This window comes from Sturnus vulgaris, chromosome 20 (genome assembly GCF_052056855.1).
Source record: "Sturnus vulgaris isolate bStuVul1 chromosome 20, bStuVul1.hap1, whole genome shotgun sequence".
NCBI classification, from domain to species: domain Eukaryota; kingdom Metazoa; phylum Chordata; class Aves; order Passeriformes; family Sturnidae; genus Sturnus; species Sturnus vulgaris.
Window position 1 is genome coordinate 7,166,179 of NC_142262.1, and position 25,915 is coordinate 7,192,093.

General features: G+C 48.1%; 1 protein-coding gene across 5 annotated transcripts; it reads right to left on the reverse strand.

Annotated features, from left to right (window-relative positions):
• Positions 1-1,874: 1,874 nt before the first annotated feature.
• EXOC7 (exocyst complex component 7) lies at positions 1,875-22,667 on the reverse strand. 5 transcript variants are annotated; one of them, XM_088176494.1, is made up of 22 exons: positions 22,523-22,667; positions 21,634-21,699; positions 20,418-20,602; positions 19,699-19,804; positions 18,974-19,196; positions 17,782-17,949; positions 16,781-16,792; positions 12,173-12,263; positions 11,146-11,231; positions 9,816-9,961; positions 9,433-9,585; positions 8,924-9,022; positions 8,283-8,345; positions 7,891-7,957; positions 6,426-6,464; positions 5,332-5,397; positions 4,138-4,258; positions 3,641-3,736; positions 3,293-3,356; positions 2,766-2,807; positions 2,509-2,642; positions 1,875-2,130 (listed from the first exon to the last, which is right to left on the reverse strand). In XM_088176494.1, exons 1-22 carry the CDS (start codon positions 22,580-22,582, stop codon positions 2,028-2,030), a joined length of 2,190 nt encoding a protein of 729 aa, XP_088032620.1. In that variant the 5' UTR covers positions 22,583-22,667; the 3' UTR covers positions 1,875-2,027. The 5 variants fall into 5 exon arrangements, with proteins under 5 accessions (XP_088032620.1, XP_088032618.1, XP_088032619.1 ...); XM_088176492.1 differs by lacking the exon at positions 11,146-11,231 and having other exon boundaries at positions 12,171-12,263; XM_088176493.1 differs by lacking the exons at positions 11,146-11,231; positions 16,781-16,792 and having other exon boundaries at positions 12,171-12,263.
• Positions 22,668-25,915: the final 3,248 nt, after the last annotated feature.

The following is a 25,915-nucleotide window of genomic DNA, read 5'->3' on the forward strand; positions in this document are numbered from 1 at the left end:
GGCCTCTTTTGGTGGGGGGCACGCAGAGGCATTCCCAGAGCGTCTGGAGAACAGGATGTGGCCCCATCCCAGACTCCTGAATGACCTCATGCATTTTCTTTGGGCTTTAGTTGGCACAAAAACATCACCTCAGAGGATTTCAGCTCCTGCAGACTAAAGCTGGAGGCAAAGCTCCCCCTCCCCTCTCCTGGCTTTTCCTGCAACCGTTCTAGGTGAATTGCCTCGCCCTGAGATCAGCTGCAATAAAACATGTTTTACGGCTCAGCATGAATTCCACGCACTCTCCTCAAGAAAGAAATTCATATCAGACTGCTGCAGTGTCAGAAACAGATCCAGAAAGATGGAATCCAGCTCCTTCTGGTGAATGTCAGGGTGTGTATCCAGCAGACTCAACTGCATGAAACACAAGTCAGCAAAGCTTTGCTTATGTATAAAAACACTGTCCGGCGCCTGCCGGCCTCCGGAGGCTCCTGGATCTGGCAGAGGTTAAAAACAGCAAGTACAAGATCTCAGATTTCCACAGACATTTGAGATTTGACAGCAGGAGGGAGGTTTCTGCAGGGAAGGCTCCTGTGGTGGCAATGTGTGCCTGCATGGTCAGACACATAAAAGCAGGTGCAGTGGTCAAGACTCAAACTCACACTGTGGTCCAGCTCTGGGCTGGACGGGCCGGTCAAAACTGCTGGTTTTCAGGCATTTGCTACACCAGGCTGAGGAAGAGAAAGCCAGGGGTTCAGGAAGGGCAGGAGCTGCCTGAATAACATCTGTCTGAGGAGGCACAGCCCAGGCAGGCAGCTGGGTCAGCCACAGCATGACCTGTGCTCTCATCCAGGTTCTAACATCCAACAGCTCTTCCACTGCTGGGCTAATCAGACACCAGCAAACACTGCTGTAAACACTGCTCAGGTGAACAATGGATTTGCTCCAAACTGCAAAGCAGCAGCTATTGAATGCTCCTCGCTCTATGGAAACCCAATTGTATTTCCATTGTTACAGGCAAACAATGGAGCAAGCAGCAGGAGAGAGGGAGAGGAGAACAGGAAATGCCTGGACAGAGACCACAGATACAACACAGGTGCTCCAACGCTCTGAAAAGCCTTGGTGCAAAGTGTCAGAGTCCAGCTCCTGTATCAAAGCCTGCCAGGATTGCTCCAAAGTACGAGGGAGAGCAGCACCTGCTCTTCACATCATGCCCATGGGTTAAACAAAGGGAATGGGCTTGGCTGCTTGCAGGGAAGAGATGCATCAGATTTAGGAAGACAGGAGACAAAGAAGAACAGGGATGGGAGGAAGGTGCTGAATGGAATTCACTATAGAATACTTGCTCTGCCTCAGGTCAATAAGGAGCAGCATCCAGCCAGGCCACCATGGAGCTCCCTCTGCTTCCACTGCTCTGTCACAGCTCCAGGCACTGCCACCACCCCACTGCCACTGCCTCACCTGGAACAGAGCACTGATACAGGTCTGGTTTGGGGGTAAAATATCCCTGTACATGACTGGACTGCAGCCCTGCCAGGCACCCCTAAACCCCAAATCAGCATCAAGCCCCATCACTAAATAACAGTTGAGATTAACAATGTGAAAATAATTTGGGATCCTACAGAACTGAGATTCCTTAAACCCATCAGGGAAACATGTGGCACCATTTAGAGCTCACAGCCTCCTGCCCTTAATAAAAGGGCTGTACCCATTCAGGTTTGTTTTGGGGTTTTCTTTCATGTATTTTTCTTTATTTTTGTTTTTAAGCACACCGTCCCTGTCTGCTGCACATCAAGGCATTAACACAAACCCAGGTGAGGTGGATGTGCCAACACAGGAGCCCACAGGGCAGACTTTGTTTTATCTCATGGATCCGGAGCAAAGACAGGCAGGAGTTAGTGTTTCCACAGGTTTATAAATCTGATAAATACAAGTATAACACCCTGCCCACCACAATGGGGCAGGGGAGAAGGGAAGGGAGTCCCAAGGGCTGCTGAGAGAGCATTGGCTTGTACTTGGCATCTGGAGAGTTCACAACAGCTGGAAATTTATGCTGATGTGTCAAACAGCTTCTCGATCATCTCCCCCACCTGGTCCACCTGGTATTTGATGTATTTCTCAGGGTTCTTGGTGAAGGGCACGTTGCCATATCTGCAAAAGAAAACAGGTGACAAACAACTGGAACACAGCAAAGAGACCCAGTGGCCGCTCCTCTGTGACCAGTCAGCTCCAGTCCAGCACACCCCACTCGAATGTGACAGAGTATCCTGTACAGAGCAAGTGACCTGGTTACAACTGGCCTCACAAGTTTTACATGAACAACCCAGGGTGGCTCAGGGCTTTGTGCTCACTGACCAAGGAATCAGTGTGACAGCAGAGGTCTGCAAATACTCAAGGTCAGCTTGAGGATATCTGAATGTGCAAAGTAGCGTAGCTAAGACACGACAACAGAAAAGTGGCCTGCTCAGGCTATGCAAGGCCCCAAAGACCTCAACCCAAAGAGGAGGACAGTGCTGCAGGAGGTCTCACCTGTTCAAGAAGGCACCATAGGTCTCTTTCACAATAGTTTTCTGTGCCCGGCGGATTTTGTCCCGTTGCTCCATGTCTGGGATTGCCCAGGCCTTTTGGATCTTACACAGCTCCTCCAGCCCATCATTAAAACCCTGTCCAAAGAGAAACTCAGTGAGCATCCCATCTGCAAGCACATCTCCACACTGATAATCCTTCCCTGCTCTGCTGACCACCAAGAGGTCTCCTCTTCAGGGGATGCTCTGACACCTCCTTACCTTAAAGCGCTCCTTTATCATCTGCCTCTCCTTGTCCTTGAGCTGCAACAAGGAGGGAAAGGATCTTATTTCATCTCCAGAAATAAATACCCAACAGCAGTGTTCGCCCACAACTCCCCATCCAACCTAGGCAATATCCAGTACTTGGTTTGGACTCCCTCTCCTACAGCAGTGAGGAGAGAGATGGAGAAAGCAGCAGACCCTACACTCAGCTGAAGTAGGTTTAACATTTTCAGGCACAACAGACATAAAATAGACTTTTCATGCTTCCAGTCCTTTCCAAGGGAAGGTCTCAGAGTTTAGAAAATCCAAAATAGAGACATCTGCTCAGAAGATTTAAGAATAGAGGCAGATTAAAATACTTGGATGAATCTGGGGCAGGGGAGATCAGAAAGCACTTGTGCCAGCCACAGTGCTCACTCTGCAGAGTGATACTGGCATGAGAATTCTGAGAATTTTTATGACAAAGGAGATGATGTTTCTGGCAACTTCTGTCATGTCCAGCCCATCCTTGCCCACCCTCTCACCTTCACTCCTGGTTGAAAGACAGGCAGGTTTCTCTCCAAGATGTAATCTGTCACCTTCAACCAGCTGCATGTGCATTGAGATGGGAGAGAAGCAAAGAGTTACTCACACCTCTACCAGAGCACCTCTGTCTTCACCCATGACCCAAAGGCCAACTCAGACAATACACATGCCAAAACTTCCCACAGAGACCCCTTCCCAAGTAGGATTAATCACGTGGAAACCAAAAATACTCTGCTGTGGTTTTAAACAAGTTTCTGGTTGAATCACTCCCACTGCTCCAGAAGCACTGGCTCCCAAAGAGCTCCCAAAGTGACAAAAGCAAGGGAGAGGCAGAGGATGTCACTGACCTGCGCTGGTAGGTCTGGATCTGCTGCTCAATGAGCTCCCTGTAGGACCTCTCAGCTGTTTTCTGTGTCACAGCCACCAGCTGGATCAGCTCAGACCTGGAAAAGCAGGAAACCTGAAGAAGCACCTGAGCCAGCTGCTCTCAGGATGGCAGCATTTCAACCTCCTATCAACAAGTTCCTTTTAGCCCTTCACAATAAAATGTTCCTTGAAATGTGCAAACTGGGAGACAGAAGCAACTCCGAGTTACTTTCCAAAGCCACATCCTTAATCTTCCCAAGATCAAAGGATTCTCTGAAAACTAAGGCATTTCCTAATGCTTTTATCTTCCACTTTCAGGTAATGTGATGTTTATAATACTGCAAAATCTTCAAAGAGGCAGTTTCAAGGACAGAAGAAAGAGACAGGCTGGCAAGTAAATGCTCTCAATGCAGAGCTCTGCTCCAAAACCATCCAATCAGCCTTGGAACTGAGGGAGATTCACTCAAGACACACTTACTTCTCCAGAGATTTCAGAATGTAGTTGTAGTTGTTATGCAGAAAAATGGCACTCAAAGCTGGGTCTTCATAAACCTTGGATTTGCTAAGCAGGTTAAGCTGCAGGTTGCCCAGAACTTTGCCTTAAAGATGGAAAAACAGAGAACAAAAAGTTTTGCACTGAAACTTTTTATTATTGACAAAGCAAACCAAGTTGTGGGCCCACAGCAAAGCGACCAGTACAGGCCTGACTGCCTGTACAAAGGTTACAATCACATGTACTTAACAGTCCTTATACAGATTTTTCTTCAGCAAGTCACCAGAGCCTCTCTGCAAACTACTGCCTTCCATGCCTTGGCAGTGGAGGTGCAGTTTGGGTTCAGAGGAACTCCCAGAACCAGCCACAACACAAGCTCAGCTCTCAGAAGCTGAAGGACCTGATCTTCATTGTAACAGAAAGAGAAATCACTGATTTCACTTTCTTAAACTCCCCTTTGGCAGCTGGGAGCCTTCATGGGGCTGAAGGTGACAGTGATTTAAGGGAACAGCTCTGCAGCACAGTGAGCTGCTGCACTGTGCTTTGTCCTGTTCTACTCTCATAGTCAAACTCCCAGTCTGACCCTTTTTTCATCCCTCCTGTCAGACTCCAGCTCAAATGTGGAAAGATTACATGGAGAAAAGACACAGCCTGTGCTCTTCACGCAGGAATGAGCCCAGTGAAGGAATATCCATGGGGAAGAAGCAGGAAGGTGATGCCTTCTATGGGCTACCTAAAAACAGAGGCTAGGCAAAATTAAAAGAATAAAAAGCAGTTATGTTTATTGCAGGGCCTTCAGGTATGTTTCGGGCAGATGAAGCTCCTCAGGGGCTACACCCAAAAATGGATGATAGGTCATAAGTTTTCATACTTTTATAAGTTTGGTCCATTTGCAAATTGGGGGTTAATCTTCCAGTTACAGCTTCAGGTAATGAAATAATTTACCCTAAATTTGCTCTTCCCCCCAACTCACTTTTGTTTACATTTCTTGGGGCCTGAGACAGTGAGATGTCCTTGATTCCCAGGCTTAGAGAGGAATTGTTTTGTCTGACCAAAATGGGAAACCAGTAGCTAACACTTTATATGGAGGTTAGAGTTATACACTGAAGAATTGCAGGACTGCAAATATATGAAAAATACAAAAGCTGAAATCCTAAAGCATCAAAAGTGTGTACTCACAGATATAGGTGCTCAGCAGCCGCCTGCTGAACTCTGAGCTGTAGCTACTGGCAGAGGAGCTGGTCTCTGAAAAGGAAAGTCTTAGGCCAGTTAACATGCCCTGGGAAGAGGGGGGGGTGTGTGGTCAGCCTGCCCCTATTCCAACAAGCCTCATCCCTGTTGCTATGGAATTAGCTCCCATCAACAGTGAAATCACTCCTGCTTCAGAGCCCACTGTCAGCAGCTCATCCAGGGCGAGGGGGCAAGAGCTCTGCACCCTCAGTCCTTGTGTCAGCATCAAGTGAAGAGCACCCCTATCGCTCCTTTCCTTCCAGGTGCTCAGGGAACATCCTTTCAGAAAAGAGAGTCATTAAACTCCTCCTCCCCATGCTTTCCCCCAGCCTGAAAAGGGTTGGTAAGCACTAGAAATTGGCAATCAGAGAACAATGAGCTGGAGCTGTTAACAGCAAGCACACAACAGTAATTGAAACAAGCAGAAGGGCTCTGGAAAGCTTCAGCCATCCCCATGGTTGCTGACAGGGCCTGCCTGGCTCTAGGAAGGACTGTGCCAGCATGGGAGGCTGCCCCTACAGGCAGCAGTGACTCCAGGCTGGCACATGCTCCTCTGTTTGGAGATGCCTTTCTGCCCTCGAGGGCTTGTGGGCAGGGGGCCCACAAGACACGTGGGGTGGCCACCTCCTCCTGCCCCCTCCAGAGAGTTTGGCAGCCAGACCTAGCTCGGGTGGTCTGAGTTCACCAGCACCCCATGGGAAAGGCCTCGAGGCTCCTGTTGCTGGGAGCTGGACAATGAGGAGCTGAGTGCACATGGGATAAAGCATGACAGCAGCTGGGCCAATCTGCTACCTGTGCCAAAGAGATTCAGTGCCACCACAGTGCCTTGAGCCTGTTTCAGCTCTTGTGGCATCTCTCATTGTCTGCTGCTGACAAGCCCTCCCTATTCTCCCCAGTCCACTGGCAAGGATTATTCACCCTCCCCTTTCCCCCCTTTTCAATTATGTGTTAATTTATTTACAACTGCTGGAGGATAAAGAATTAACATACATCACCAGAGTCCGAGGCAATATGAACAGGTAGGTGTGGGTAAGTTTGCTTACCTCTGGGATCTAAAGGAATATTGTATGTGTCCCCAAGAACTACAGAGATTAGGCAGAGCAGAGAGAAGAGGGGAGGGATGAGAGAGAAAAAGAAATGCAAAAGTGCAAAAAGACAGGTTAGAGACCACCATTCCTTTGAGAACAAAGCAGATATTAACAGAGCAGCCACAGGCAGGTGCACAGGAGACCAGGCAGGAGTCCCTCCAAGGCCACAAATGGAATGGAGATCACAGAGGAAAGGCAGAGTCCAAGCTCCTTCCCCTGCTGGAGATACGTTTGCATTGTCATTGGCTGCATTTAGCACAGCACCTCATTCCAAATCAGTCCAAACCCGCTTTCAAGGCAAAGCTACCTTAAATCTATGCTGACTTTTCAATCAGCTAAGACAGATTTCACTGCAAGACATGTCAGGACTTCCAAACAGTGCTGACATCACCATTCAGGGGACAACATGGGAAACAGTTGATTGTTCCAAGAAAAATTTCAGACCACTTCTTTGGCCAAGGAGAGAGAGCCAAGGCCCAGAAGGGCTTGAGCACACTGAGCTTGCAAGTGCAAAAGGCACAAGGCAGTGGCTAGAGGAGATGGGGCAAAAGTAGGGACATCTTAGGTTGGGTTGATTTAGAATTTGCAAAAATTTCCAAACAGAACTTTGCAGGTAACAGTCTGGAGGCAGCTCTAGGCTTCTTCCCACCTCTGCTTCTAATGGGCTCTTTAACCCTCTCCAGTCTGTGCCTCCTTAGGGCCTTATGCCCCTTGAATCTCCAGTCTGCTCTATTCCAACCTCCTTGAAAGCACAAGCTCTGCCAAGGCCAAGAGCTCACTGGAGAGCCTGGAGCTGCTGCTCTGCACAGAACCAAGAATCCCACTCCAACTGATAAGCAGCACCACCCTGCTACACGAGCAGTTCTCAGCTTCTGATCTATGCATTTATTTCTGCAGTGAGTCTCTTCAGCAGCCTGGAGAGCAGGACTAAAACTTTTCTCTCTGATAGGATGCACAAATGGCTCCAGAGTCCCACCTTGGCCATGTCTTGAGGCTGAGGAGAATCTTGCTGCTGCTGCTGTTGTACTCTGAGCAGAGGATGGTGCTGTTCACCATACAGAGCCCAGCTGGAGCAGCCACCCTCACTCCAGTACAGTCACACAGCACCAGGCCAGGGCCACACTTGGAGCTAAATGACCCAGGCATCCTCTCTCAGAGCACACAAACAGTAAACACCATCCTCATTGTACCTGCCAGGAGCAAGTGTGGAAGGCCAGCAGGGAACTCTGCATCCCTTGGAGTTCTCCAGACAATCAACTATGTGGTCAAGGCAGATGGGAGGACAAGACAAACCACAGGGTGAAGGATAGGAGGAGAACAAGCTCACAGTGCATGCTGAGGTTTGATCACTTCAGGGAAGATGTCCAGGGAATCTAAGGAAGGAATTGCATGCCCAAGCAAGCCCCATGCATGTACATACCTTGTGATGCCAGCATAGCACCTGCTGTCTCCTGGAAATCCAGTAATTGCTGCAGGAAAAGGATGGCCTGGAAGCAAGAGAGGGAATTTAGGAGCAACCAACATTACATCTCCTCTGCTCTGCTATTAAGGATCATGAAGCACCACTTGTCTCCCCACACTTACAGGCATTCAAGAAACAAATCACTACACTCCTCTGAACTGCTGAGTTTCTCCCACACAGTCCTGCCATGGCTGAGCAAGGGTCACCAGCTCATCCTGCCATGGAAACCAGGTACTTGTGTAATTGGTAATGCCAAGACACCTTAATTTAGGAAGTTCCCCTACTGCTCTTTTCAGAACTCCTTCAGAAGCTGTTTTCCACAAAGAATGGTTCAAATCATCATCACGTACATTGCTGGTGAGTTCATGAACTGTCCCATCTTTTGGCATGTTGTATTCCTTGTCTGGATCATTCTGAAAAGGGAAGAGAGAGACATAAGATGAGCATATAGAGGGAGACACCTACAACACAACTGCTGCTACAAGTGATCTGAAGGCTTCTCCATCCAGCCACTCCCAACACCCTCAGGCCCAGCTCTTGCAGTGCCATCTCCTGGTGCTCAGAAACCAGAGCTGCCAGGCACCAGCAGCTCAGAACCTCAGGGCTCTGTTCAGCATGTGACCATCACACCTTCAGCTCACCCACCATTCACCAAGCCCACCTTACACAGGAACAGCTTAACATGAGTCCTCCAAAACTTTTCAAGGCAGCAAACTTCTTTTCTTTTTAAATAGGATTAATTCTAAGATAGACTTGGTATCTGTAGAGGCTGGATGCTTGTGTCCAATTATTTGTAGTGTGCCTGTTAAGGATCTCAGGCTAAGGCCTTCTGTGTTTGAAACCAGCACCAAGCATTTGGTATTTGACTGTCCCAAGCAATCCAAGTTCCTGGTTCAGTCAGGTCTCATGGAAAGCTGGAAGGTAAACTAGGGGTTTTGCTCCAAAAATCTCTCTTCCAAGCCTGATCAGAGACCACTGAGGAGAATCCTACCTTAATGTTGTCTGCAAACTCTTCCAGTGCCTTTGCACCAGTGGTCTCCATAGAAGTGATCAGCCCTGGCAGTTTGTTCTTAGTGCCTGCTGCAGTTCCCTGGAATAGTTCCACAGTAGATCAGAAAAGGAAAACAAATAGTACCTGAACTTCTACCCAGCACCTACCCTCCCTCACCTTCCACCCCAGCATCTCATTCTCAGCTCCCTATATAACAGAAGAATATTTATAGCGCCATCAGCAACACATGAAACCCCATATTCTCCAGGCAGAAAGGGAAGATGTCGTGGTGGTCCATCGGGGTCAGGACTTGAAGTGAAAAGAGCTACTGCTGAGAAATGCTGAGTTGCTGGTTTACCAGAAAGGAGCAAGGTGCACTTGTGTAACTGCAGTCCATGCTTGGGGACAGAAGCAGCATGGCTTTGATCAAAGCCACTGTGATAATCCGTTTCAAAAAATTCTCCAGATAACACAAGCCACAGGACCCTCTCCAATCCCATCACATTTACCTGCAAGACCTGGTCAAATTCTGGCTTCATCTGCTTGAGATGCTTGAGGATAGGGAAGATTGTGAGCACAGCTGAATAGTCGTGTCGGATGATGGCTTTGCGGGCAGCTGAGACAATGTTATCACCCTCCATGATCAAATTATCCAATGACTCCTGCAACAAAGCCAGAGATTCATGAAAAAGGAACAAGACTTGCGCCCAGGCAGCACAAAGGACTCAGTGCAGGACACCCATTCAAAATGACCATTTGGCTGACGTGTCATTTGTGCTACCAGTGAGGGACTCTGAGTACATGTTATCCAGGCTCTCTGCAGGCCCTGGTTCCTTCCACAGGTCCTGGAGGACAAGCCAGCATCCTTTGCAAGCACAGAGGCTCAACTGACCTGGATGAGAGAATCAAAGGTCTTCTTCTGGTGGTGCTCTGGGACAATTTCTGTCAGGAGCTGGTATTCACTCTGGGCCAGTTTGACAAAGGCACTGACGCAGTGGATGTACGCGTCGATCTCGATGTCGAAGACGTCGTCCCTCCCTGCAAGGGCAAGATGCCTTTGGTTTACACAAGGAGCACGAGGTTCTTCTGGGAAATTTGGTTCTGGCTTTGCACCCACATCCATGTGTGAGAACAAGAGTCATCTTCTCACCACTCCTGCCCGGGGTTTGTGTGTGGAAATCTCTGAGTACCCTGCAGGAGGCAGGAAAAGTCACCCACAGTTCAGGAAATGCACATCAGGGCACCACCTCTTTCCAGCCTCGTGACAGAAGGGAAGTTTGGAGCTCTTCTGGGATACAGACTAAATTTAATCAAGGGCTTGAACACAGAGTACTAAACTCAGGAAGGTCTGAGGTGAATTATTCAATATCTCTGCTTGTATTTTTAGAATTCCTTATCTCCATCCGTCATGTAGATGAAGAACTGCCATTTGGCATCAACATTTCTGGGAAATAAAGGCTGTCCTGGAAGGCAGCTTCTTCCCACTTGCAGAAACAAGATAAAAATCAGGCTGATGAACATTTACATCCTATGAAGCAGGAATATCAGCACAGCTAGGTGAGTTATCTGCCACACAGTGCTGCATACAAATGCAAATATCTGAGTCCTAGAATATGAATGTCTCGGTCAAAGATCCATCAAAGATCCTCCATGGTAGGCATGAGAAGTGATACAAGGGTCAGCACCAACTCATGCCAACCACTGCTGGATGTGTCTGCAGGACAGACACAGACAGACCCCATCCTGCAAGACAGTAAGATGACACAGAGAGGCCTTCTCTAAGCTATAGGCTGCTGCTTCTCTCATCCCAGAGATTTTTGATGGAAGAAGAACCAGTTCTTCCCTATGCTGACAGGTTCCTCAGGTTGATATTTCAAAAGTTTTGGTCAGAGGACATACAGACTGCCTGTGGTGCAGTGTAGTGTGTGCTCCACTTTCCTGCTTGCTTTGCTTCAGCACTCAATAGACCAGCAGCCACCTACAGGAGAACGTCCCTCAGCATGGTGACCTTTGGTTGGACAAAGTTAGGTTCCTTGTCTGAAGGCTTAGGGGGCTGTGATTATAGGAGGGAATTGTACAGAGAAGAGCCAGAGCTTCTTAACCAGAGGAGGCTCATGCTTCAGGACTGCCCATGGGGAGGAACAGCCCTGAATACAACACAACATGGAACAGGCTGGGAAGCAGGGGGGACCAGCTGGTTCCCAGTGCCAACCAGTACTTACCCACAGCCGGCCCGTGCTTGTCGCTCAGGGCATCGGAAAGGTGCTTAACGCGTAAGTCATGCTCATGACCTAGTGAGATGGCAGCCGCACAAACAGAAGGCGCAATTTATCCAGGGTGGTCACAGCAAGGATGCTCACTCTGGTTGGAAGTTGCTTCAAGCCTGGTTTATTTGATCTGGTGGATATCTTTTTCCCTACAGTCCCAGGAATGCTTCCTGACCAAATCCTTTTGTTGGGCTATATAGCAGTAGCAACCCTTTGAAACCTGATGAGAAGTGTGAGTGAAGTTGATTCTTGGACCACAGGAGTCCCTTGAACCTCCTGCCGTATGTTCTGAATGGGATTGCAGGCATCAGAGTCCAATTTTTACCCACAACCATTAAAAATCCAAACTCAAAGCCCCTCTCCTGCTCAGCATGAGCATTTTCCCTCACGTGGGGTTTAGCAGGCTACAGTAGAAGTGCTGAAGAGACCTGCTTAGGATGGATTCATAGCAGGAGGCAGGAATGTCTTAGAGATGCTTTGAAGCATCTTCTCCCTTATCTGGCACAACCTCTAGGAGCAGAGGAGGTCAGAAAACAGGAGACAGCCATTTAGGCAGGTCTGCACAGAGAAGATGTACAGGCACAATGCACTGAACTACCTGTGGTCCAACACTTCAGCATCAGGTTTGGAAAAGTCACTAGGAAACTGAATGTCTCAAAGTCCAGACAAAAAGAAAAGAGAACAGGAACACCACAAACAGATGTCAGCAGAGCTTCCATTACCCAGGTGGCTGTGGTGGGTCAGTGTCAAGGTAACATTCCTCTCCACCTCTACTCATGCTTACAGAGACTTTGAAATTCAGATAATAAATTCTGAATAAATAGAATAAATAAACCAAAAATAATGTGGCTCTCCAGTATCTCCTTGGTTCCCCAATCCCATGCTGTCCACCAAGCACTGAACTAATGGAAGCCCCACCTGGGAAAGCAAGGCTGATACACAGAGAAAGTCAAGGGTGAAGTAGCTTGAGCTGTGATTACCTTCCATAGGAATGAGGTTAGAGGCCCCCTTTTTCCCATCTAGACCATGCTGAGAGTACTGTTTCAGAAGGTTCTGAGCCTTACGGATCGTGCCTGTCACCAGAACCAGAGAGAAGAGACAAGAAGACCTAGAAAATGAGTGAAAGAAAACAAACCCAGAACACCAGCCCTCCACCAGTAAGTCACCTGGGCCCAGCAAGAGGATGCTGGGCAGCAATGAGGATGCTCAGCACAGGAATGTGAACCCCAAACTCGTGTCCAAGTGTGCAGATACAATGGTATTTCCAGAATGTTTCCCTGCTTTGAGGCTGGGGGCATAAATTCCAGTCAGGGATACAGAATCAGTTTGGAGACACAGCATGGCATGGCTGGGTGATATACACAACCAGAGAAGGGAAGGCATGAAGCTCCCTTCTCTGTACTGGGTTTATTGAAGTTGGTGCTCTGCATCCAAGCACACAAGGTTTGCTGCTTTTCCTCAGCTGTGGAAGCAGGGCTTTGCATACAGACAATTCCTGTCTGGCAACATGCTGCCTGCTCCTCGGAGCCACAACTGCAGTCACTCAGTAAGAGGTGCCTTTCTGAGGGGTATTTTCTGAGCATAATCAATAAAGACCCACCGGGAGCCCCAGAGCCAAGATAAGGAATGGTACAGGAAGCAGTAAAAGGGTGACAACCTCTGGGCTTTTTTTGCAGCAGCAACTCCCATCACAGGAATCCCAGAATAATGGATGCTGCCCACCCATGTCTAACTTGCACTAAGCCACCCTAATCCCCAAGACACTTCTGTTCTAAAGAACTGCAAATCAATTAAAACCGTGGAAAAAAAAATAACACTGGGTTAAAAGATTTATATTTTAAACACACAAAAACCAGACAGAACTGAACAAAAGGCAGTGCTGGATATACAGCTGGAAAGCACAAAACAAAGCATTAATGTGACAACTGAAGCCTAGGCAGTGTTTCCACATTAAAAGGTTAGTTGTCATGCAACAAGCTACAATTATCTCAAGCACACCGACACCCTCTCAAAGCAGAGCTTTGCTGTTGCCTGCACAACAGGGAACTGGAAGTTTTGGGAAGGTGGAAGGGGTTTCTATAGGAATCCCAAATGAAATAGAGCTGGGCTGAGTAAATGAAGAAGCCAAAAACATAAAAATGCTGCTGCTAAAATTAAGAACTGTTCTTCTGCTATAAAGAAATAAATGCTTCAAACATGCAGAAGATCTCAGCTTCAATGACTAGCTGTGAGCCACAGTGCAGCCTGGAAATGAGTGCTGGCTGCCCAAATACTGAGGGGAGCCCAAATACACAGTGCTGCAGAACAACAATCCAGGGTGCAGGACAGCTTCATCCCATAAAGGGATTTATGGCAAGGGAAAGGAAACTTTCCCCCGACACAGTGGGGAAGAACATGAGAGAGAAGTTCCCCTTGAATTACCAAACTGCCTTAACCTGGTGCACTTATGGGCTCCCAAACATGGTTCCCAAAATGTAGTATTTCACTGATAAAATTGTCCTTCTAGCACTTCAGAGTGTTCTCAACTGTTTTGTAAAGAAAAAAAAACTTATCCATGCAACACTTCTAGCAAGAAACTTCTCCCCTCTCGACCCACACCAGGGAGATGGGAAGTCTCACACCCTTGCTGGCTGATGCATTGCTCCCAAGCTTCTGCCATATGATCAAATGAGGGCTATGCCTCTTCTTCCAAGCTTCCTGATGCTATTCACACCCCAGATCTCCACTTTATTCTTAGCTACTTCCAGAAACCTCAAGAGTTTGGGCACACCAGCAAGCTCCTCTGAGCAAGGAGGGCTCTTCCTTATTGCTGCTCCCATGGCCCAGCAGCTGCAGAGCAGCTCAACTCAGGTACTGTTCTTCCACCTGTTCTTTCATCTTTCCAATTTTCCAAGCATTTAGGGGGAGGGAAAAAATACAAGGGAATAAAAATAGAGGGTGAATTGGTGTGAAAACCAAGCAGACAGTACAACTGCTGCTGCTGTCAGCAGGCTCTCACTCCATAGGTATGCAGCAGATGTTTGCACAGCCCACACTTGATGGTTTCTTCTCTTTTTCAATTTTTTTCCTATTTTTCTCAGTTTCAGGAGCTGATTATGCTGGATTTTATTTGCATAAGCACAATTACCTGTGTTTACTGACACACACTGAGTGTTCAGTGTCCAAGGGCATCACTTCAGTGCTGCTGGATCCCTCTGACTTGGCTTCATAATTAGGCTTTAATGGATTCTGGTGGAAGCCAAATGCTTTTGTTCCAGGATTGTTTTCCCCTATTAAGCAGCTCCCTAACCAAATGGGACTGTGTTTCAGCTACTAATGAAAACATCACATTCAAGCCAGGCAGTGATCAGTCTGAGAAACAGGAATGGGCTCTTTATTCTGCCACTCAACCTGCCTTTAGGTACCACCTCACCAGAGCTCTAAGGAAACTGGAAAAAGAGCTCCCCTGTAATCTGAAAAGAGCCTCCAAAGGTCAAAAAACACCTGAAACCTTTGCTTCTGTGGCCCAGTTGTTCTATAGAGTGGGGTTTGGGCATGCATGAGACGTTTTCCCAAATGCAACTCATACTGTTGTTTCTCTCTTCCATTAGGCAGTTTTCTATCTAAGCAGGAGGGCAACACATCCTCTCTCCTCAAGCACCAACTGCAGGAATCTGCATGAAAACAGACAATGCTCTCTGGCTTTTGTAGGCAGCTAGGCCAGGTGGCCCCATCCTTCCCCAAAATTGCAGAGCTGTTAAGCTGCCTGTGGCTCTCAAGCCACAAGACAGCACAGGGTCTACAGGCATCACAAAGAAATTTAATTTTATGCACATATGTTTGCAGCAAGATGATTTGGGAACCTGAGTACACCTGCTCTCTGAGAGGGAATGCTGACATTCCAAACAGCAAACTAAAACCAAAAAAAGCCCACAGATCATCAGCTCAACTTGACCTGTCAAGTGTCACTCAAGAGGAAACAACTCTGCTTTAGAAGCATCTCCAGCAGTCAGATTTTTAACTGCATGATGTAACATAGGAGACAGCACGGGGCACATCAACAGACAAAACAGGAACAGAGAGATGAAGACTCTCTGAAACAACACATGGATATGGAGCATGTTCTTCAGAATTCAACACAGTCCCTGGGGCTATCTCTGCCTTGTTGCCCTGCCCATAATATCTCACCTTCCCTTTAGTCTCTCTTGTGCTTTATTTTGTGGTAAAAAAAAGCTACAGCACATCAGATTTAGTTTGTTATTTACCCCTTGCAACGGGTTAAAGTGTGCATTGGGGTGTGCACTGGGATATTCTTCCTCAAGGACCAAGGAAATCAAGTCTCTTGTTGGAACTGTCAGAAAACCCCTTTGTCTGAAACCCAGATTGGCAGAACTTGGCTTTACTCATTGAAATAAAGTAACAGAACAGAAAAAAAAAACCCTTTGTCCAAACTGAACAAAGGCTAAACCCAGCGGACTCAAACACTACCAGATCATGTTGCTCTGAAGAGAGCCACTGTGCCAGTGTGAAGATGGTGTGAGACCTCCACCTCAAGAGCTGTACTTGAAAGTTAATGGAATTGCAGAAAAAACAGTGAATCTCTGCCTAAAGACTATTTTTCCCCATTTGTAATTTCACTTAAGTACAATTCAGCAGTCATAAGTGATGGCTGGTGTATGAGGTTCAACATCCACTGTCCTTCAGGAGCTACAGTCTGGTTGCCTGTCTGCTTCATGGAAGATTGGAGACAAATGAGCCACTATTTTTTCTTGACATTACAATAACCCAATGGATCACTTGAGACACTCTTTCCTTCATGCACCATCAGCTCTGTAGTGCATTCAGACCATGCTCTACCTGCTCCATCTCACAAAATCCAATTAAACTGGGCCATAAAGACATGAAAATCTTCTGGCACATCTACAGCTAAGACTTTCCTCATGACAGTCATTTTGGATGCCCAAGTGCATCCACTTTGGAGGAGTCCTGTTTGTTGGAACTTGTGCTCTCCAGTGTGTGGGCTCCTCTCTACGGGAGCATCCAAGACCTGAGACTCTCTTAAAAAAATCCCTGGGATTTTTCAATAATCTGCCCATGAAAACAAAGTATCTGGCCCATCCCTGACTCTCTACCTAAGAGCACAGGGGAGGAGATACTATCACTTGTCAGGCTGCTCAGAAATGTTTGCTGACCATGCTGAATTCACAGCAATAAAAACACAGGAATCTTTTGCAGAATCAGCTGATAACTGAGAAGTGTCAACCAAATCTGAAGCATCTGCAACCTGAGCTTCCCATGGCTCAACTACTGGCACCTTTCAGTGCCTCTGAGCCTTATTAGGTGGTTCTCTGCTGCCAGGGGAACATTCACTGAAATTCCATCAGCTTTCAGGGACAGCTCCAGGGCACAGTGGCAATGACAAAGATGGATTTTAAAAGACTACAGGGGTAATGTCTGGATGACACAGCCTTCCCCAGGCAGCCCTCCCTCTCCAAATATCCCAGGCACACCCTCTGCTGTAGCAAGAAGAGGCCCAGCAAAGCCTCTCCACACACAGAAGTGAAGAGAGTGAGCACCAGGGCCAGCACACACACACATAGACACACATTACCTGGGATGAGGACTGCATTCACATCAGGATTATAAAAATAAACACAACACAATTAAAATGAGTATTTCTTCTTCCTCTCTTTCCCCATCCCATCCATTCCCAGTTTCTTACTATTACCCACATTTCTTACTATTTTCCTGAACCCACAAAGAGTATTTGGACAACACCGGACAAAATAGGGAAGAAGGGCATTGGCCAGGTAAACCTACAGGAATATGAACTTTTCTGATGTGATCACAGAGGACACAACAGAATGCTGGGACACAGAGAATCAATATCTCTGTGCTGGCTCTTGCTGTTCCTCCTGGCTGTCTCCCGCTAGATGGCACATTCCAGAGATGGGGAACTCCAGTCCTAAATTCCCAAACTCCAGAGTGACCAATCTCACCAGCTGCACCAAATGCAGCAAAACTGCATTGGGAAGAGAGGAGGAATAACCCTCCAGTCACATTCATAGCTCTTTCCAAGAAAGGCTGAGGCAAGAGCTTTAAGAGCCCTTCTAAACTTCTGACAATGTTGTATCTCATTTTTATAGGCACCTACCTAATCCCCATCTCAACTCCTGGAGGCGTCTTGCTTTCTAGCACAATAATAATTTATTCATAGCTAATGATGGAAGTGAGGTGTTTTATCAGATATGAGCTATTTGCTGTGGCACGGTCTATATTCCATATGCCAAGGCTGAGGATTTGATCTGAGTTCTCAGATCAAATCCTTTTACAGCCCCCTCAGGTCTCTTTTTACTCATCTCCTTTGTTAAGGCCTTTCCTCTCCCCATACACAGGGCCTTTCTCCTCCCTTTACAGCACCCACAGAACACAACTGATGGCTTGACAGACAGACAGAGCCTGTAATCCCAATGCTGACTCCAGAGCAGAGAAGTGCTTACCTCTAAAATCTCACCTAAATGTCCTACAAACACATTTTAGAGATACCTCAGCAATGAGAAGGCCTGAAGAGGTGTTAATACCCAGTGCAGTGATCCCTCCTCAGGGACTCACCTGGTCTCTTGATTGGCTTTTTGGTGGGGGTGTCCTTCCTTTTGTTCTGAATGGCAGGGGAATATGGCACCCCAGAGGAAGAGCTGTTCTTACGGAAATGGTCCTTCAGCCCCTTGATGGAGCGGTCGAGCTGCACTGAGCGGATTTGGAAGTAAACTGTCATGAAATCTGAGGAGACAAGGTAAAAATGAGATTATAAGCACAAAGGGAACACTATATGGTAAAGCAGACACTTTGTGCCCCTGCAGGGAGTTACAAGCATTGGTGTGGGATCCAAAGTCAGCATCCTTCCCTCTCAGAGCCTCTCCTGTTTTCTTCAGAAACTTCTTCACCCTTCCTCTGCAATCTTCATTCCAGCCCCTCCCATCACACACAACGTTAATTCCACCACTACTAACTCCAGTTCAGGTGGAACTGACAGGAGATATTTGTGCAAGACATTGTCAATTCAAGGGCTCAGTTTCCAGCATGAGAGACTTTACACACTTTTCAGGATTCAGGGCACTTGGGAATTTAATGAGGTGCTCATCATTTGAAAGTAGAATGCAAACTGAGTAATAAAATATGCTCTATATGCATGAGTTGCCTTTGATCATAGAAAAATTCTTAAGAAGCTTTTAAGGACGTTCATCATACTTGGTAAGCACAGTAATCCCCCCCTCAGGAGTAAATCATTGAGGCAGGGGGTGATTCTTGGAACTGCAGGAATGTGAAAGTTCACATTTCCTGTACAAGTCTACAAAGTCACTCAATCCTGAAGGAAAAGTTAATAAAGGATTGGAAAGGAGAGACATATACAGAGTGAAGAAAGTCTGTGCTGCTTTCCCCCTGCCCTTGGTCATATTTCATACAGAGTTCTGGTCATAAATATTTCCCAAATCGGAATAAGTGCCCAGTGTCTTGCACATTTATAAAACCTGAGCACTGGATAGCTGCAGCTTCATCTGAAGGCATTACAGGAGCAAGTGCAGTGAATTTTTGCTACAGGACAGACTGCATTGACATAATTTGTGCTTTGTTTACCTAGCTCATTCTGTTCAACTGACAAACCATTGCTTCAGTCTCACAACAAAAAAAGCAGAATCTTCAGGTGCTAGAAAGACTGAACTACTCAGCTAAAAGGTGTCACTAAGGCATCACTCATCCTGCTAGTGCTGCCAGATGCTCACAGGGAACAGGCAGCAGCACCCACCTTGATTCCTGCCGTTCTCCACCAGCCAGCCCGAAATGCGGATGATGTCGTGCAGGACACTCTCTGGGAGGTGCTCCAGGGACATCTCCTCCTGTGTGTCCATCTCCTCATCCCCACTGATCAGGTCCAGGATGAGGATGGGTGGCACTGGCTTGGTGTGTCGTGTCATCAAGCTGCGGAACTCCGATTCCAGGGATTCCTTGCCCCGCTCAAAGAGGGATTTCTGGCACAAAACAGCAGGACAGAAGTAGAACAGGACTTCTGTAATCAGTCACTCACGAGTTATTTTTGCATAAGAACATCCTTCCTAATCACTGTCAAAAGGCTTCAAACTCCAACCATGTTCAAATTCAGACTATCTGAAAGACTTTTAAAGTGAATTAAATTTAAAAAATGCTTGGGAGTTGTTCAAGTGGGATTTAAACAGATCACCCATTCTGCTCAAGCAGTTGAAGGACTGACAAGAGCTGCTCAGGAGGAGGTTCAATCAACTCCTCCTCCACAGGTGCAGGAGCTGCTTTCAGAATCCTCCTGGCACAACAGAGAGAGAGCAAAATGCCAGGAGCAGAAATGCTGCCCAGTACAGGCTTAAACAGAAACCAAAGCAATCATTCCTTCAGCTGAGCCCAAACACCACCTTCCCCAGGCAGCAAACCCAGCAGGGGACAGGCAGCAGGGCTGTGTCTGTCCCCCTCTTATCCACAGGTTCCAGGTCCATGACCCACCACACGGTTCAGCTCGGGGCTGTCCGGGTTGTTGTCCTGGAAGTACTCCACTGCCTTCTGGATTTTGTCCATGCAATTCAAGTATTCCTCCAACCTCCCCGTGGGGCTAAAAATAAAATCAGAAATAAAAAGTAGTGTCCCAAGAAGTAAGCAAATAAAATAACAAGAAAACACTGGACCAGACTCAGGATAAAAATAACAAGGAAAATCTCAATCTCCTTTTCTTCAGCAGAGAAGAGATACCCAACCCACACAGCAAGTGCAGAAATATTGATGATGGAGCAGCACACAATTCTCAGTCTTGCTTTCCTCTCCCAGACAGGCTCTGATGGGAAGGCAGAGGGAACTGCACATCCCAACCCAGGCAAGAGCCATTCAACACCCTCCCAGACAAGGAGGCTCCAGAACAGTCTGGTACATCCTGGATGGGCAGGGAAAACCTTTGGGAAAAGGGCACAGGAAAACAGGGAAGCCACCAGGGCTCATGGAGATTGCTATGGCAGCACCTCTGCAAGATCTGGAAGAGATCCCAATGCAGATTCTGAGCTGTCTTTGCCCTGTGGGAATGGCTGAAGGTCAAGTCAGTGTGGACTGGGGATGAGGAACGAGTGTGGGAAGGGTACCAAGCACACCGTGGGTGTGTGCAGTCAGCTCCCCCACCTCTACCTCAAAAATCCAACAGGATGAAGCTCCCAGCAGGATCTATCTGCTCAACCCACCCTTCCTTGATGATCTTCTCCGTGTCCTTGGCCACATGGTAGTAACTGATGACGTGATCCAGGCAGGACAGGGTCTTCTCCACATTCTCCTGCAGGCGCTGCAGGTTCTCTGTCTGTTTATGGACAGGGATGATGGAGTTCTCCAGCTTCATCAAACGGCTCTCAAAGGAGGAGAGGATTGAAACCTACACACCAAGAGAGAAACCAACAGCTGAGGACTTCCTTCCTGTGGGGTAGGAGTTACAGCAGGGAACTCAGGGATCTTCAGGGCCTAACTTTTCTTTTTGGGCTCTGCTGCTAATTTGCTATGACTCCTTAACAGTTGTTTCCATCCCCCTATGTCCTGATTTTTATTAACAATCACAAAACAGATCACCTGCCATATAGGGATGGGCCAATCCCAAATTAAATGCCTGCAAAAAGTGAAGATAATGTTTCAAGACAGTATAAAGGACAGGCAAAATTTTATTTGCCAACAGAAAATAAAGCCACAGGAAATGCCTGGAGGTGCCCCATGTAAAAAAGCAACAAAAGCACAAACCAGAAGCCCCTTTGCTCCACACCACTGAGACCCAAAGAGGAGCTGCACAAGGACCAGTCCAGTGAGAACCTTATTTTCCACCAAAGACATTTGGATTTTAAACAGGATTGTGATAGCACTTCTGACAGGTGGAAAACCACAGCAAGCTCATAAAAAGGTGCCTCAGTGTCATCTTCCCTAGGCCAAAAGGTAATTCCTACAAGATTCACTCCTATGTCATGTTTTCCACGCTTCTCTGGGGGTGCCTCTGTGACTTCTTTACAGCACTGAGACCAAAACTGGACACAGTATATAAACTGAGCAATTACAACATAATAATTACTTTTTACCTTTCCACAGAACACTCGCAAAATAAGACTCCAAACAAAACCCGGATTTTGAAGCAACAACATGATGCTGTTGCACAAACTAGTCTGAGGCTCCTTAATACCTTTTCCCCAAGAGAGGGCTAATTGTAGCAGAGATGAGGCCAACAGCTCATATGAGCCCTCAGCAGAGCAGGACAGAAGCTCAGTATTGAAGCATTTCTCAGGTTTCCCATTTGCCCAGTCACTGAAGCCCAAAGTGATTCATCACTCCACATCCCTCAGGTAAGCAAAACAACAGCCTTGAAAAGTAAAAAACGTAAAAACCTAAGAAAAAGTAAAGCCAGGCCCAACATTAGGACCTCCCTACCATGTTCTTGGTGAGCTGGTCACTCTTCTCGAGGCTCTCTTTGATGAAGGACAGAGTTTCTTCTTCCTGTGAGTAAGACGAAAAAATACTCTTAAATTCTGAACACTGAGGTTTAAGTCACTAAACATTATATGTAGGTTTTTACCAATCTTGTAAACTCTGCTGCAAACCGTGTTTGGTCTGATGCTGATTCTGCAGCCACATTTTAATATTACCACCTCTTAAGAGAAATCAGGGCAAGTAATCCAAGGTGAGGACACACCGTGTAATGAATGAGGGGTTTATTAATTCGCTATTTCCCTTCAATGCCAGGAGTGTCAGCACAATACAAAATTAACACCTTTCCCACTGAGGCACAGCGACTCAGAACACACATTTCTCTGCCACAGCCCAACACAGGTGTTGCACTGGCACCTTCCAAATCTGCCAGGAACTCAAGTGTCCAATGCAAAGCAGCCACCAAGGGATGGTTTTAAGTCATTAAAGCCCACAAATGGAGGGGAACAGCAGCCCAGAAGGGCTGGCTTAAAGTCCCCAAAGCCCACAGGTAGAGGAGGGATTGCAGCCTGTCAGGGCTGGTCTCACAGGCTGCACCCGAGAACCTGACAGGAGAGCCCACAGATCCTGCCAAGAACGAAGAGGGAAAGCCCAGGCCCAAAGTGGGGAGCAGAGATGCCCCGACTCTACAAACCAGGCCTCGAAGGGGGCCTGGGGATGCTCCCAAACCAGGAGGGGGTGACAAGAGCCTTGAGGGGTCCCGGGACGCCCCCAGGCCCGGTGAGGACCTCTAGACCCAGCCTCGTCTCCCCGGCAACGCCAGGGGGCTGCGGGCCCAGGCCCAGCCCCCGACCTCGGCAGCGCCTGCAGAGCGTCCCGAGCTCAATCCCACCTGCTTGAGCTTGTCCTCGATCTCCCTCCTGCGGGCCGACACCTCCTCGCTCGGGATCATCGCGCCGGAGCCGCTCCGCCGCTCGCTCCCACCGCGCCCGGCCCGTCACTGCCGCGCCGCCATGATGGGCGCGGCGGGGCGCACCGGGCATGCGCAGAAAGTGCCGCTGCCATCTTGAGAGTGGCGCAGCTCAAGGATGGCCCTAGAAGTGGCGGGGGTGACAGCGCGTGCGCACTGCTCTACGAGGGGCCATGTTGGGAGTGGCAGGAGGGGCGCGCCGCCATCTTGGGCGTGGCGCGATGGGTCACGGAACCACAGGATCAATTATTTTGGACTCCGAGATCATCGAGTCCAACCCGTGCCCCAACACCACCCTGTCAAGCAGACCATGGCACCGAGTGCCACGTCCAGTCTTAAACTCTGTCTTAAACAGTGACAATGTCAGTCTTAAACAGTGACTCCCTCACCTCCCTGGGCAGCCCTGTCTAAATCACAATTTTTTGAAGAAATTCCTCTTAATTTCCAACCTAAACCTCCCCTGGCACAGTTTGAAACTATATCCTCTTGTCCTGAGCGTGGCACTGTTGCGTAAAATTTTCTTAAGAGAGGATGTTCCTTGATGTTTGATCTTTGTGTACTTTCAAACCTAATCAACAATGAAGGAGATTTAATCCGTGAAAAACACAATAGCCAACAAATTCTAAGTGATGTCCAGGTGTTAGAAAAACAAATTGCTTATTGGTAGAATTGCCTTGATAATGTTTAGATTTTGACATTTTAAAATTATCTCAGACTTATAGGTACATTAACAAAGCTTGGAAAGAAGGATGTACTACTGATAATGGGCACAAAGAATGTAGAATTTATGGGCTACGAGGACATTTGGCAGAATCTCCAAGATAAGAAGGAAACTTATAAAACCAGTTCAGCAATTGGGCTGAATCAGCTCCAGCTGAGAAACTGTAATTCCAGCAGGGGCAGATCCAAGAAACCCACTAACCCAAAAGAAGAGAAAGACTAAGCACGTGCACTAATTAGCATGGGAAGTGATAGAATAATTTCCCAACAGAAGATAGAATAATAATTAATAAGAGAACTATGTAACTTGTAGCCAATTAACACAAATTCCTCTGTTTTCTAAAATGTGTAAATAGTAAAAGGCTTTGATAGTTGTCATGGCTTGGTTTGTGGAATCTCAACAAGCACCCAGGCTTGTGCCACTCTGAAATAAATAATGTCTCTCTTGAGGGTGTCATAATTGGCTTATTGCACTGGGAGTAACAAATCCAAATTTGTGCACAACAGACGTGGAGGGAGAGTGCAGGGGTTTGAGCTCAGGGAAGTGAAATTAGAGAAACCTGAGTGTGGATTATGTCAGCCCACTGTCCTGCATCCACTTTCTAGGGAGAAAGGTTATCCCGCAGGGGAGCTGCCCCTGGTCCCTCCCGCAGCACAGAGGGGATGGTTGAGGGTTTCACACACTGGGGGCTCTTCTTGCATCTCCCTGACCCACACCAAGCCCGGAGCAGGGAGCTGCTTCTCCAGCCCCTGCAGGCTCTCCAGCCCCAGCTCCCGCTGTCCCGTTCCGCTCCAAGGGTCCTGCCATGCCCAGGGACCGGCGTGTGCCCATCTGTCTTCCCCCTGTCAAACCACCTCAAGCTCCAGAGAGAAGCTCTTTTTTTATTCAGCAATGGATTTCACAACCCACCCTCTCCTGCTGCCCATGGATGTGCCCAAGCTCTGGCTCTGGTTTCCCTGTGTGGCCATAACCGCCTGCCTGTGTTTTGTGGTAAAGGGAGTAATTCCCTGATAAAGGGAATCTTGAGGGTATAAGAGAGAAGATCCCAGTCCAGGCTCAGCACCCAGCACTTTTTGAGCTTCCTCACACTGGGCTGGTGTGAATGGGAAAGATCTTTCTCCCTGAATAGCAGATGCATCTCTTTCTGTAGAGCATTCCATGCTCTTTCTGCCAGCACTCACCCCCTCATTCAAATGGCAGCCAGAGCCAAAAGGAACCTCCCTTGGGGAGCAGTTGTGTGTGTTTCACCCAATAATGCTGTTTGTTTCCTGAAAACCTACCAGAAAGGCTCCCCCACCCTTTATGGAGCCACAGCCCCTTAGAGCAAAGTCGGATAGATACACCCACCCCACATGACAGCTGTGTGGGGTGATAAGGAGTGAATAAATGTACAGAAACAAATGCAGAGCATTGTGTAAAAACTGCCGGTGAGGTGCAGCACCACATCCAGGAGGAAGCAGCAGGGAAAAAAAAAAAAAAAAAAGTGCTGGTCAAACGTAAAGAGTCCAAAGGGTTATTTTGGGCAAAAGGAAAAACAAAGGGTATAAATGCTGCAGTTTGAGCGTGTGTTAAAACAAGGCAAAGCACACCCGGGCTGGCGATCCCGCCAGGTCACGGCGGGCTGTTTCCCCAGCAGCGGGAGCAGCCGGCGGAGCGGCAGCTGCGGGACAATCCCGGTCCCTTCCCGCCGCTGTTCCCGCCCGCGGCCCCGCCACACGCGGGTCCCCGCGGGCTCGAACGCGCTCTGCGCGCCACGGATGCCGCGATGACAGCGGCGACTGCCGCGGTGACACAGCGGGGACACGGGGGAGACACAGCGAGGACACAGCGGTGTCACAGTGGTGACAGCGGAGAGCACACAGCGGTCACTGCCATGGGGTCACAGCGGTGACACAGTGGGGACACAGCGGTGACTGCCGTGGGGACACAGCGGTGACTGCCATGGGGACACAGCGGTGACACAGTGGGAACACAGCGGTGACTGCCGTGGGGACACAGCGGTTGCTTCATTAGAGCTTGGTACTGCTCACCCCAGGAACAGTTCCTGCATTAAAATACAGTGCCATTTTATAAATGATAAACCATTTTATTGCAAAAGAAAAAAAAAATTAATTATTCCTGCTCTTGCTTCCCACGGGCAGGGCTAATCCTGCTCGTGCAGGAGAGGACAGTGAGGAGGGGATGCTGGGGATGCAACAGGGCAGCAGCATTCCCGAGCCACAGCAGCGGGGACTGCCGTGGGGACACAGGGTGACACAGCGGTGTCACACCCGTGACTGCCGTGGGGACACAGCGGTGGCCGTGCGGGAATGCTGAGTCACCTTCTGCTCTCCCCTCCGTGAGGCTCAAAGCCTCTTTTTCCCCCACCGGAGAAGGGATTTTCATTGTCAGCACCGGCACAGAAGGTGGAAAATTCAGCCAATGCGCCTAATTTAGGATTGCATCCTCAGTGCGGTGCTCACTTGGGGGCTGGTGTGTTAATAAAAGAATTAACGAGTCCTTTTTAGTCCATTTGCTGAACAAAACTGGTTCCAGTGCTCCGAACCCCGGCTCGGATCGGAGCCCAGCACCTTTGGGGTGTGGAGACTGCGGGG

Coding starts and splice junctions, on each gene's coding strand:
- EXOC7 (XM_088176494.1), bottom strand. CDS start 22,582: ATGATCCCGAGCGAGGAGGTGTCGGCCCGCAGGAGGGAGATCGAGGAC. Junction 21,700..22,522: donor TCGAGGACAAGCTCAAGCAG/GTGGGATTGAGC, acceptor TCTTACTCACAG/GAAGAAGAAACTCTGTCCTT. Junction 2,131..2,508: donor TATGGTGCCTTCTTGAACAG/GTGAGACCTCCT, acceptor TTTCTTTTGCAG/ATATGGCAACGTGCCCTTCA.